Raw genomic sequence first — 14759 nt, forward strand, 5'->3', positions numbered from 1 at the left:
GACTTCAGAATTGGAAACCTGCATATTTCGGTCAACAAAGTATGGTTTGGGCTTTCCCTTTGTTGACCGTGACTCCCACTAGAATTAGGAAAGAATATCTTTCTAATTTCCTTTTTATTTCTCTGATGCAATTAGCCACACGTCCAAGATTGACTTTCCAAACTCAGTCCAACTCTTCAACGCACAGTAAAAAAGATGATTTCCAATATTTCCTTTTGCTCGATTTCGAACGTCCACAAAATATCAATTCGGAATATTCAGATTTTTCTTTCGGGCTCAAACTCGAAATATATTTTTAACACTTATATCTATGTGTAAATTTAAAACTCAACTCAAGATCTTTTCAACTTTGAAACAGTGAAGCAAGATGTCGATCCAAACGGAAAAGTACACACGATTTTTAAATGTCTTATAAAATAATATGCTCTCAAACTAATAAGGTCTCAGGCCTAGTGTGCCTGGCATGGGGCCGCCCCTGTATAAAATGATTAGACACATTTTGTTTTGGGTCTATCAAAGAGAGACCCAAAAAACCCAAAAAAAAAAAGATGGATCCTCCAAATCTCCTTCTGTTGCTTCTTCTCATGTTTGCTTCCACCATAAACGCCCAATTCCCAGCGAGCTACTGTGGTTCGACCGGCAACTTCACCGCCAACAGCACCTACCAAACCACCCTCACCACCCTCCTCTCCTCCATCTCCACCACCAACTCCCTGTCCCTTTCCTACGGTTTCTTCAATGTATCTGCCGCTGTCTCCAGCACCTCGCAAACCCTCTACGTCTTTGGTCTCTGCCGCGGCGACTTAACCGCTCTGGGCTGCCGCGCCTGCCTCAATGCCTTGGCCTCCAGCATGCGCCGCCTCTGCCCCCTCCAGAAGGAGGCACTCCTTTACACTGGGAACTGCATCATCCGATACTCGGACGCATCATTCTTCGGCACAGTTGCAACAGAACCCACCTACGTGGCGAGAACCGCTGACAACGTCTCGAGCCCAGACACGTACGACGCTACGATGAGGAAGCTTCTGAACGGTCTGTGGGTCGAGGCGGCGGGTGGCGGCTCGCTGAGAAAGTATGCATCGGGGAACGAATCAGCGGGGCCTGACATGATCTATGCATTGGTGCAGTGCACGCCGGACTTGACGGAGCAGCAATGTAGCGACTGCCTGGTGATAGGTGTCCAGATGATCAGGGAGTGCTGTGTTAGGTACACAGGAGGACGTTTCATGGTGCCTAGTTGCCTGATCCTATACGAGACCAATAATAAGTTTTTCGATCCGGTCAGTGAACCACTTCCGGCACCGCCACTGTTGCCATCAGGTATGTTGGCTCTTGTTTAGGAGTTGGGTACACGGCCTTTGGGTCTGTTTTTTTTTTTTTTCTATGAAAATATGCGGGTTTCGCGTGAGATTCACACAATCAGTTGTTCATATGAGCTGAATCTACATGCTCTATAAACCATTCAATTTTTTTATTTTTATATATGCTCAATTTCTTTTTGTCAATATATATGCTCAGTTCATCATGTGATTTTATTTCTTTTCGGGAAAAGAAGATACGTTTAAATATTGATGCATTTACATGGCTACTAGTCAACTATCACAGTCAGTTAATTGAATCACAACTTATGGCAATCATAGCTCACAAGCTGTCGTATGTATATATTGCTTCACACAGGTTTTTGTCATTAGCAGTGGTTTCCACCACAATGATGGTTACCTCCATTGCGGTGGTCCTCTAAGATGAGAAAATCCATGGTTGGTGGTCCCGCATGTATATTCCGGTCCCATATGTGCACAGTGGAAGCGTCTAATAAATCTGCAAAAAAATTTCTAAACTTGCATTGGATAGTTCCTCGTTCCGCTGTATTTCTGTAAACCATTTCACTGTCTTTACTCTGATTTCCAAAAGAAATTCGTGAAAGTAATGAAATTGAAGTCGAAAAGGCAACCAATTATCCCTAAAACTTAAAATTTTGAGAATAATACCATATATTCGGAATCTTATTAGACGAAAATTGGTAGGTTGACGAAATCCAGAAATCCGAATAACTCTACCTTGAGTTATCAAAGAACGGCACGATGTATCTGTCACATCGTAATTTGTGTTGCGTATCTGTTCTTGTTATATCTTTGCAAATGTGTTTCGTTTCCACAGTCGTAATGGCGCTTGAGTAATTTCTGCAATGTATTGCTTAGTAATTAGTGAGCAATGATTATAAACATAATGTGCCTTTGCTCTTGCAGTTGGAAAGAGTAATTTGATGATGACTGTGATCATTGCGGTCGTCACAAGTGTTTCTGCCCTACTTGTCACCGGCATTGTCGTGCTTCTGAAAGTGAAAAGGAAGATGAACCAGCCCAGACAAAGTGTTGAAGGCGAGTTTTTATCCTTTTCATTGGAACACCAACTGTTCATGAGGTTAAAAAAGATCATGAAAGTAATTAAGTTGACTAATGACTATGATTTTGCACCAGCAAAGTAGTAAGAGCTGCATCACTTTCGACAATTAGGCCAAAAACTTTATAAGGGTTAACGGTTTAGGTTATATGAGTAATGCCTGCAGGTGCACTTATATAAACTAAAAGTTTGTGAAACTTTCATTATGAAAACCATGAAAAGATAATGATGCTCACTCTGAATGACGCGTTTTTGCACTTTTAGGTGAAGTTGTGCGTGAAATTAGCACGACGGAGTCACTGCAATTTGATTTCAGCACTATCAGAGCGGCAACGGAGAACTTCTCTGATTCCAAGAAACTTGGACAAGGTGGTTTTGGTGCTGTCTACATGGTAATAATGAACCGAGCACACCCTCTACTCTCTTGTATTCAAAATTTAAGCAACCAAATAGTCAAAGATGACATCAATTTGATACTCTTCGAAATGCTTCATTGTACCGATTGATACTCACAAGGACCTGATTTGGCAAAATTTCAGGGTCAGCTCTCCAACGGACAGGAAATCGCGGTGAAACGGCTATTGCAGAATTCCAGCCAAGGGGAAGTAGAATTCAAGAACGAGGTCATGTTACTAGCTAGGCTACATCATAGGAACTTGGTCAGGTTCCTAGGTTTCTGTCTAGAAGGAGTCGAACGGCTTCTCATTTACGAGTTTGTGCCTAATTCGAGCCTTGATCAGTTCATATTTGGTATGTTTCTCACGTTATCATTCGTGAAATTAGATCCTCACAAAATGATTAATGGTAGTCTTATAGAATGTGATTCCACCAAAATGCATAGATCCCCTGAAGCGGGCAATTCTCAACTGGGATAGGCGTCACAAAATAATAATGGGTGTCGCTCGAGGGATGCTTTACCTACACGAAGACTCTCGACTTTGTATCATCCATAGGGACCTCAAAGCCAGCAACATTTTGTTGGACTCAGACATGAATCCTAAGATATCAGATTTCGGTATGGCGAGACTGTTCGAGTTGGACCAAACTCATGCTGAGACACACCGAATCGTGGGGACCTAGTAAGTGCCGCAACATACTAGAGTTAATGCTTATCAAAAGAACCAAGGCAAATTGTAGAGCTAATATAATGGACTTATTGTGAAGCACAGTGGATATATGTCGCCAGAGTATGCAATGCACGGGAACTTCTCAGTCAAATCAGATGTGTTCAGTTTCGGAGTGCTGGTTCTGGAGATTATAAGTGGTCAAAGGAACAATCTTTTCCGCATGGGCGATGACATGGTGGTCCTTACAAACTATGTGAGTATAAGAACATACTTTCTCATATTGCATCATATTCCAGAGATAAATCTGCTCAATGTTTGTCAGATGTTTGCAGCTTTGGAAGAATTGGAGGGAAGGATCAATATCGAACATCATCGATCCCTCTATAACTTCTGGTTCAAGCACTGAAATTGAGAGGTGCATCCACGTTGGTCTACTATGTGTCCAAGAAAACATGGCTAGCCGGCCAACAATGGCCTCAGTCCTTCTCATGCTTAACAGCCACTCGGTCACACTCCAAGTGCCTTCGAGACCTGCATACTTCATGCACAGTGGCATCGAATCTAATATGCCGTCCATGCAGGATTACAGTTCGAGGGTATCTGAGGTTGAGAGATCAAGAAGCAAATCGAACTAGTTCTCTAAATTGAGGCCTCTATATTAGAGTCGTACCCATGGTAGCCTTAGAAAATGGGAGATCAACATACCCTGTGCATTACAACGGAAACTAGCCAGGTCTTTTCCTCTCGTGGTGCATCCTATTATAATCACAATTAAACTATAGTTTACTGGCATATTTTATGAGTTAGGTAAGACAAGACCAGTTTGAACTCTTGTGTTCCCATATAATGATAGTGTTATTTATAGTTTGACCGCGATAAAATCTTCCTGGCATGAGGCGTGTTTCTAGGTTTTGGGTCCAGCATATCAAATTAGACCAGTTTGAACTCTTGTGTTCCCATATAATGATAGTGTTATTTATAGTTTGACCGCGATATAATCTTCCTGGCATGAGGCGTGTTTCTAGGTTTTGGGTCCAGCATATCAAATTTTCTGATCTAAATATTTCATTTATTGATATAACTTAGGTAGTTAATTGATGGTGTCACGACTGGTATATCTCCCACAAGTGGTGCATTTGTTTGCGTCGGTCCATTTTTTTTTTTTTTTGTTTTTTTCAGTTGACCGACTCATTAGATTGAGATTCTAAGTACTAGGCTTGCTATAGGAAGTTTGTTCTATTGGGACATTTGAGAAGTGTGCATCGATTGTAATTCGAGGACGCAGCTCAAATAAACTTAGACTGCGACACTCACCTCGAGTTTGAATGAGCTATTCAACAAGCCTTGAGCTTTTACTTGATGAAATGTTTTAGAAGCCAAAACTTGACTTTCGTAAGATTGATTACCAAAATTAAATCTCAGTACATAGCTCGAGTTTAACTCGAACTGGAGCTGAAGAGCTCGATTTTGAGCTTGAACTTGAATCTGGAGGTATGAAAAATAATAAAAATATATGTTACTTGCACTCTCAATATCCTATACTTATGTTTGGTTTTGAATAATTGTTATGGATGTATGGAGGTGCTTTTTCTTTCTTGTTTGGTATTGGAAATATACACTTCGAGATTGTATAGATATTAAGCTACATATATAGCCGATCGGGAATTGAAATTTGGGGTAGATCTTCCACTTAGGAGATCAAAGTACGGTTCATCCATTCATTAGCAATCATTCAATTTGCAAGTTCTTTCTTTTTCATTTACAAAAAAAATTTATGTTTGAGTTATTGCTCGAGAGACTTTTTGGTCGTCCTTGGTTTACCATATCAGATTCTCCCATTCCCACTAGCACTGCACACTAGGCTTCTATTTTTAATATTATGAAATAGGAAATTTAAGTGGAAGTTCCCCCGACCAAAAGAAGTAACACAAAAACGTTGTGTCAACTTTATTTTTTGGTATAGCTAGCCGGTCAAGTGAAGTCCGGATAAGCTTTCGAGTATCTTAACTGGTCCATTTCCTCGTGCGATCTTAAGCACACACTACCCCACATCGAATTAATGCATTCATGGTTTTTTTCCTGTTGTGTTCTCGACAAAAGTTGAAACTAAAATCACGAGGAGATGAACGAATTTCTTTGCCAACACCTTGTTAATCATCTTGTTGCGAATAATAGCCAAGTGAATAGGATAAAATAGTCCGAATGAAGGAAAGGAAATCGAACACCAGATTTACGTGGTTCGATCTGAATATCGGAACCTACGTCCACAGGGAGAGCAGCACGGAATTTCACCATAGAAAACAAGCGATATAACGGAGATTACAATCACTCGAGCACTTAAATACTCTCTCAGTATTTCTCAGCCTCTAATTACACTCAGTATTTAATTCTTCATAATTCTTAGTGAAATCTCACTCAAGATATTAAACAAATTATATTCGCAAGAATTTAACTAGCTAAATCACTCGGCCGTAATTATAACAAGATAGTCCCTAACGAGAAAAACTCTCTTTTCTCAGCCACCGAATGGAACTTGGCTCGAACCTTCGTTGGACGTCTCTCTCTTTTATAATGCACAAGCGATGGTCTACATCATTCAATGGCCATCATCATTGCACTTCATCTTCTCTCTCTCTACATGAAGAAGTCCACTCGCATGCTATTCTCCTTCCACTCTCAGAGACTCAGCCGAATAAAACACAAGAAAAGGCTCCTATTTGCATTAAATGAAAGCAGCAACGGGGCCCTCCATTTTCATGGCATGCATGCACAGTGTGCATGCATTAATGAAGAAGAGAAAAAATGGACGCACATGTCCTCTTTCTTTGACCCATGAAGTGAATATCCATTGCACTTTCTTCACACACACCAACTCCAATGTTTTATTTGTCTTCGTCTTCGTCTTCTTCCTTCCTTTCACATGCAGAGCATTTAATATGGGAAGTACGGCCAGCGTGCTTAAGAAAATCGTAGACCAACATAAAAGTCCAACAAGGACTTAATTTTCTCTAGACAAACTTGCTCCTTTTCCCGTACAATTGCAGAAAGGAGTCTTTGCCTTTCAGTTAGAGACAATGCTTCTTCGAGGCTCGAATCCCTCGCCGGTTGTCCTATTGTACCTGCAGGAAGACACAGAACTCCTTCGAAAGGAGTCTTTGTCTTTCCGTTAGAGTCAATGCTTCTTCGAAACTCAAATTCCTCGCCGGTTGTCTTATCGTACTTACGAAAGATAGAGACCCAGTCAAAGGAGTCGACACTTTCTCGAGACTTGAATGTTGCCCACTCAGAAGCACGACAACTCTGCAACAACTCTGCAAAAGTTTGGTGATCCTGGTTGATGGGGTTTGTGTGTTTTTTTTGGTCCGCTGAAGTATTTATGATGTGGTAAATTTTCATAAGATATTTCAACAAATTTACTTTCTTAAGATTCGACATTTGTTAAATTCTTGTGATTTTCATATTTACTAAATGAGCTAATATTACTAAAAACCTTAAATTATGTTCACTGCAACATAAATATCCCGAACTTTTTTTGTACGACTAAAATCCTTAAACTTGCTCATCGTGACACAAATACCTCAATTTTTTTTTGTTTCATAAAAACCCCCGAACTTATATCAAAGTACTAATATAAAGGGTATACATGCCGCACATATATAAGTTTGGATTTTTTCGTGACACAAAAAAATTTAATGGTACTTACGTCACAATTGGCAAATTTAGGTGTCACGAAAAAATTTTGAGGTATTTGTGCCACAGTGGGCATAGTTTAGGATTTTTTGTGATATTTTCCATTACTAAATTCAAATTCTTTAGATCATTTAGTATGACAATGCTCTTTGAAAATGTATTTGGCCACTCATTTCGAATCCACCCAGCCCAAAAATGAATATTTTAGGACAAAATTAGTGAGGCGGATGATGGCTCTAGCCTTTTATTATTTAAGGTTTTGCAAGATGTAACTTTTTGTGATCTTGAACGTATTCTTATACCAATGTAAATTTAAAACTTACAACTTTTAAACATTGAAGTTAAGTTGTCGATCTAAAAAGAAAAGTACAAAGGATTTTTTCAAATGTCTAATAAAATAATATTCTCTCAAACTAATGATGTGTCCGATCTAAAGTGCCTGCTCCTATATAAAATAATTCAACACAATTTGTTTTGCACCCTATGGGTAGTCATATTACCTAGAGAACGAGCTTGTTGAGTAATAATACTTCTATTGAAAAAAATGGATTCTCCAACTCTCCTTCTTATGCTTCTTCTCAGGTTTGCTTGCACCATAAACGCCTTGTTCTTCAGCACAGTCACGATAGAACCCATCTTCATGTTGAGATCCTTTGACAAAGTCTCAAGCCCGGACACGTACGACGCAGCAATGAGGAAGCTCTTGAACGGTCTGTTGGCCGAGGCGGCGGGTGGCAGCTCACAGAGAAAGTATGCATCGAGGAATGAATCAGCGGGACCTGACATGATCTATGCGTTGGTGCAGTGCACGCCGGACTTGATGGAGCAGCAATGCAATGACTACCTAGCGATAGGTGTCCAGAATATTAGGGAGTATTGTGACATGTACACAAGTGGACGGTTCATGGTGCCAAGTTGCCTGATCCTGTTCGAGACCAATCATCGGTTCTTCAACCCGGTAAGTGAGCCACTTCCACCGCTACCGCCGCCACCACTGCCATCACAGGAGGGAGATGTGCCGCCTCCACCAGCAGGTATGTTGGCTCTTGCTCAGGAGTTAGGTAAATAGCCTCAGTGTCTTTTTTTTGCCTCTAAAATTATGCGGGTGTGCGTGAGATTCACACAATCAATTCTTCATATGCCCTTAATCTACATGCTCTATTAATGATAAAAAAAATGTTATTGATAAATGCTTAGTAGATCATGTAATTTTATTGAATAAATGCTTTTTGGCAAAAAAGAAGGTATCGATTGGTCCATATTTTCTGCGAAAGGAGATATGTTCAACCTATGATGCATCTTCATGGGTACTAGTCAACTATCAAAGTCCGTTCAATGAATCACAGTTTATGGCATTCATTGCTGGCCCAAGTCTGCTCGGGGCCACCACGGGCAGCAAACTCTGCCAGCCTCGGCCTTGGCCAGACCTTGGCGAGGGCCTGTAGGCCCTTGCCTATAGCCGGTGAGGGTTGCCAATCCCTAGCCGGAGCCTGCCAACCGCCATCGGCCATTCCCCACCCTCACCGCCTAATTTCTCAACCCCTTTCTTTCTGTTTAATTCAGCTTATTTTTTTAATTTAATTTAAATAAATTTGTATTCAAAATCATATTTGAACCACAATGACGTCATTATAATCACGTCATCACCACGTAGGAGAGAGAAAGTATTAAAAAAAGACACGTCAGCATTTTCCATCAGTCAAATTGGACGATGTTAACAGAATGACTCGATTGTATCAATTTGACAAGTTTTTGGACTTAATTGCACTTTTTGTAAGTTTTAAGACTCAATTACACTTTCGTAACAAGTTTTAGGACTTCTAATGTACTAATCCCAAAAATATGTGTGAAAGAGAAAAGTATACTGTGGAGACTGAAGGAACCACCGTGGGTTGTTTTGGCATTTTAAGTTTTGAGGGCAAGGATAAGCAAATGAAGGCGTGGAAATAGCGGCCCCCTTTTCAAAGGGTATTCTTCAGTTTAGTTACTTTCCTGCTTTGGATTTCCTTCAAATTTAAATTTATTGCTAGTTAAAGAATAAAAACTAACCTCTTCTTATCATTGCTCGTATAGTAACCTACCCATTCTACCTCACTTTTACCTCAAAAACTCATTTTTATGGTGCATTTGTTATTTATTATTTGTGCCACTTGTCCTCGAAAAACATTAGTAATGCCATATCATATCCTCGTCGGGTTTTTAGCGGCAATTTTGGGCAGAACCGTGACTGAGGGTATCTGTGTCACACTGTACAAGTTTTGGGTTTTTTGGTGACACAAAAAAAATTGGGATATTGGTGTCACAATGGCATAGTTTAGAATTTTTTAGGGTTTTTTCTCAAGGAAAATTAAGGCCAGTCACCCAATCACAGTTTATATAAGTAGAATAATATATATGTAGAACTAACGACCTTTCCTTCGAAGGCATTAAACTGTGAAAAACTTCATTATATAACTAGAAATTAGATTCAACAATTGAGAATGAAGACGAGGAACTTGGTTGCTGACTCAAGTGTGGATCAAATTGAAAGGCAAATTAAACACAATCCATATCGGAGTCAAAGTCCATGTTTAAGTCTGGCCAAGGAATCCCAGCAAGCCCAACTCGATGTAGGGTTCATAAAGAAGACCAAAATTGGATGCTTATATGGTCAATGTGCATAAGGGTTTTCTTAGAGAGATTTAAGCTCAAGTGCTCGTGTTCTGCAGCGGCGGCAATAATCATAAGTTTGTTTTTCTCCCTGTGAATTTTCTTGTTGAAATATTGTGAGAGATTGTGCGTAAACACAATTAGGAATTTATTGGTTATAATTTAAGGTTGGGAAACACTTAAGTGTTGTAGTGATTGTAAACTTTGTATGGTGTCATTATTGTACCTTGTGATTTCTATAGTACTTTCGGTATATCGTGTTTGATAATGAATTGCAAGATGTGTTTGCTTTAGCATTATTTCACAACAATTGGTATCACAGCTAAGGTTAGGATTTGAAAAAATGATTAAGGCCTTATGCTTGTTTAATCATTGTCTATAATATTGGATTTGCAATTATCTCCAGAGTGCAAGTTGAGATTGAGAAGCTCAAGGGAAGGAACAATATCATTAAGATGTGTGCCCTATTAACAAACCAAAGTTTGCTGAAGGCCGCGGACAGTAAGGATAAGTTGCCAAAAAAGATGAAAGAGATAGATAAGGCAAAGGTGATGGAGAAGGATAATAAGCTTAATCTTGTTGATTTTATCAGATGAGGTGTTGATTAAAATGGAAGGATGCGGTAGTATCATGGGCAAAACTTGATTCACTTTATCTACTAAAGGGTTCGAATAATTGCTTATAGTGGTTGGAGGCAAATCCATCAGAGTCAATGTCCATGTCTAAGTCTGGCCAAGGAATTCCAACAACTCCAGCTCTGTGTGCGTTTCATAAAGAAGACCAGAATTAGATAGAAGACCAGAATTAGACTTCTTGTTGCGGTGGTTAATATATGTATAAGATTTCTTTACACAGATTTAAACCCTAGCGCACGGGTGCTGCAGTGGCAGCAATAATTCCAAGTTGAGTCCATCACGATATTGTGAGAGATTGTGAGTAAACGCAATTAGGAACTACTTGTGAGTGCAATTAAAGTTGAGAAGCACTCGAGCATTTGATTGATTGTAAACCCTATAATTCTCCGATTTCATCGTGGATTTCTTGGCAGTTGGTTCATCCCATAGCCACTTAAGCTTTTCTAGGGACGGGGGCACGGGTTGTTCATCCTAGAAACTTTTTGCTTCTTAATATTTTCAGTTGTGGGGCTTCAGTCCCGTCAGTTTACCAAAAGCAAAAAATTGCAAATGCTGGTGGAATTGCAATTGAAGTTTATACTTTCTCGTTTAAGCCTCTCTATTGAGATTTCTCAAGGTCCCTTCTTGCATATGAAATTACCAGTCTTCACACTTCAGTCTTAAGGCCTAATCCTGACCTAGTGAAGCAGAGTGTTGGAATGTTTAAATATTAGACATGCTTTCATCTAAAAGGTGATAAGATTAGTTTGGCACTTGCCTCACATTTGTAATGGTACGTTTGCAGGAGAAAGCGACAAATCTACCGTGATAACCATTGCCATTGTCGTTCCTGTTGGGGTTGCCACGGTACTTCTCTTTCTCACTTGTTGTTTGCTTCGAAGAAAGGGAAAGAAGACGAATGAAGTCGTCAAAGGAATAAGCGGTAAATTGACTATTTGCCTTTATTTTCATGTTAAACCATCTATATTATATTAATTGAGCATATTATGAAACTTCTGTATTTTCCATTAGGAATCATACTGTTGTAGCAAACGCGGAAAAGCAAACACAGAACACGAGGATTTACGTGGTTCGATCACAACGTGATCTACGTCCACGGGCGAGGCAAGACAAAATTCCACTATAATAAAAAAGAGTACAATTTTCAGAAGTCGAAACAACGACAAAAGCTCACGGCTCACGAAACTCTCCGAAAACAAAATTCTCTCTATATCACAATGAGAAAACCTAGCCGCGGTATAAATAGTGCTCCCAAAAAAATTCCCTCTACGAGTTGGGCCTATCGGCCCAACTCTCCGCGTCGCGAACTAAATCTCAATTTTCGGGTCGCACAAAAATATGTCGGGTCGGGTGTTGAACCGGACCGAGAACATAAAATTCAAGACATATTTAACACATACAAATTAAGAGTCCGTTTAACATAATTGTAGCTATAGTGTAGCTATGTTGTGCGGAAAATTGTCTGTGAAAAATGATTTTTATCATGATTTTAATCAACATTAAAACGAGAAAAAAAAATTACATGTTACATTAGCTCTACGGGATAATTGTCAAAAAAGTCTAAATCTATTATACAATGGCCAATTTAGTCCCGAACTTTTCAATTTTGCCAATTTATCAATTTAGTACTGCTGCTATATAACTAGGGGTGAGCATTGGATCTGTTTCAACTCGCGAATCAGGCTGGTCCCTACGTTGAACCAATACTAATTTGGCTTTCAAGCCTCTATCAACAGAAAAGAAAATTGCCCTCATTAAGATTAAAACCATGTCTTAAATATAGACAAATAATAACCCCATAACCCCTTGACTAAGTACGGTTTCTCTTCCAGACTTGCTTAGAGAAACTGCATTCAAAAAACAAATGGAATTTAATCTCAGTGCTTTCATGACAGAAAAAACAGTGTTTGGCCATCGTTAGAAGACTATCTGTCAATTCCTTGATATATAGGCGACTTTTCTTGTATAGCCAACGAAAATATGAATCCAAACCTCAGCACATTAGGTGAAAGCCAATCGGCCGATGCCATTTCGCTCTTGTGCCTCTGTTCCGGACAATCCCAAGCTGAAGCAGAGGTAAGAATGACACTAGAAGCAGCAGTGCAAGTATCTCGGTCTTCCAAAGAGGGCTTTGGACAAATTACACCACAAGCAGCTGCCTGGATTGATACCGAGTCTTCAGACCTCACCACGGGCCATTTCCATTCAGAGCACAAATTATATCAGCCACTTTCGCAGTTCAAAGAAGAGCAGAATCATTGAGGTACCACGATACGGAAAGTGAGGATAGGGGTCAAGAGGCAGTCGGCCGAGGCGCCAGCTTCTCATGCAGCCTTCTTAAGCCTCTCCTTAGCGATACATCCAAAAAGATCCCATTAGGATGCCATGAGTAATGCTACAGTGATATAGATTCACAGTTGCCGACCACATAACGAGGCCTCAAAATACTCCTAAAACAATTCCCTCCAAGCATAGGTAGCATCTGCACCGCAATTGACTGACCTAACACTACCCTCAGCATGAAGAAGTGATCATGATCAGAGATTTATCTCATTACTATGTCTCCTATAGAATTGATGATTTTGTTTCTTTTTTTCCCGTCATGACCTATCTAAAGAGTAAAGATTGCTTTGGGTAGGGGTACACAACCATGCCAGTCTAATCCGGTGCTCTTCATTGTGATAATGTTCCGAAGCACTGACAACCCTATAAAAGCCACTAGGAGCCACTGTCGATGTAATTTGATAATCACATTGACTTGTTTGGTAATGTAGGTGCAAATGAACTTACTACCGTGGAGCCCTCGCAATTGGACTTGGCTACAATGCAAGCAGCGACAAATGATTTCTCTCCTGAAAAAAAATTGGGTGAAGGTGGCTTCGGTGAAGTTTTCCAGTTACGTATTACATATTGATTGGAAATGATCAAGAATGCTTTGCGTATGAATCACACATAATGATTTCAAAGAAAAAGAAACATGTAAAGCTTTTTTATGTTAGTTTTTAAGAAGTCATGATAAGGAATTAAATGATATATACAAAGCACTTTAGGGTAGACTTCCTAATGGACAACAAATCGTGGTGAAGAGGCTATCACAAAGCTCAAGACAAGGTGACGAAGAATTCAAGAATGAAGTTCTATTAGTTGCCAAGCTTAAACACAGAAACCTTGTGCAACTACTTGGATTTTGTTTGGAGGGAGACGAAAAGCTACTGGCCTACAAGTTTGTGCCAAATAAAAGCCTTGATTACTTCTTATTTGGTATGTTGCAGTTTAACCTTCTTATGTGCAGAATGCCGAATTTGCTAGAAATCAAATGTTGTCAAGATCTCACTAGCTGTGGAAACCTTGGAATTAAGAGGTTTTTGTTCATTCAACTGATTATCGTTTTTCTTTAAGCTACATTGATGAATCAGAATATACATATATATATTTGGAATTGTGTGAAGGACTTCGCCTTGAATTTTAGACTAAGTTCCACATGCTAGCACATTAATGAATTTTGAGTGCAACGATGCAGATTCCGAAAAAAGGGAGACAATTGGATTGGCCATTACATTATAAAATAATATCTGGAATCGCTCGAGGAATGCTCTATCTACACGAAGATTTTCGACTCCGAATCATCCATTGGGACCTAAAATGTAGCAATATCTTGTTAGACAGTGAAATGAACCCGAAGATTTCGGATTTTGGCATGGCAAGGATTTTTGGAGTCAATCAAATTCAGGCTACCACAAATAAAATTGTGGGGACTTTGTAAGTTTAAGTTTTGGAGTGGATGACTTTGTAATTGGATGCTGCACTTACTCGTTTTATCTATTTAGGGATACTAAGCAATGTGCATCAAAATTTGCAACACACATATGGCTAATGTTCGGTTTTGTAGTGGTTACATGTCTTCAGAATATGCAATGCATGGAGAATTCTTAGTGAAATCCGATATTTATAGTTTCGGCGTGCTACTTCTAGAGATCATTTGCGGCAAGAAGAATAACTTTTACCACCAATTGGATGGGGGTGAATATCTTGCTAGTTACGTAAGTATCACAGTGCTACTGCGACAAAAAATTATACCTAGCACACTTTGTAATTTTGATCAAGTAAAATCTAAATTCCTTTGTAAAAACTCAGTCGGCACTCTTTTCCGGAGTTATTCTTGTAGGTGTGGAATCAATGGAGGGATGGCACGCCCTGGAAGTGTTGGACCCGACTATCCTGGAGTCATGTTCAAGAGATGGAGTGCTTCGATGCCTGCACATTGGCTTACTATGCATTTAGGAACATCCGGCTATTAGACCCACCATGGCCATTGTAG

At 39.6% G+C, this 14759-nt stretch overlaps 1 protein-coding gene and 2 pseudogenes across 1 annotated transcript; all 3 read left to right on the forward strand.

Moving 5' to 3' along the window:
• The first annotated feature begins 469 nt into the window (after positions 1 to 469).
• Positions 470 to 2491, forward strand: LOC130139313 (cysteine-rich receptor-like protein kinase 29). The gene is made up of 2 exons (XM_056316049.1): positions 470 to 1320; positions 2247 to 2491. Exons 1-2 carry the CDS (start codon positions 549 to 551, stop codon positions 2483 to 2485), a joined length of 1011 nt encoding a protein of 336 aa, XP_056172024.1. The 5' UTR covers positions 470 to 548; the 3' UTR covers positions 2486 to 2491.
• Position 2492: 1 nt separating this feature from the next.
• On the forward strand, positions 2493 to 4383 carry LOC115673861 (cysteine-rich receptor-like protein kinase 10; annotated as a pseudogene).
• A 3465-nt stretch (positions 4384 to 7848) lies between these two features.
• Positions 7849 to 14759, forward strand: LOC115673836 (cysteine-rich receptor-like protein kinase 10; annotated as a pseudogene).

The sequence above is a fragment of the Syzygium oleosum genome, unplaced genomic scaffold (genome assembly GCF_021117445.2).
Source record: "Syzygium oleosum isolate NSW1041296 unplaced genomic scaffold, Sole_v2.1 Sole_v2.11, whole genome shotgun sequence".
In the NCBI taxonomy this organism is placed as follows: Eukaryota; Viridiplantae; Streptophyta; class Magnoliopsida; order Myrtales; family Myrtaceae; genus Syzygium; species Syzygium oleosum.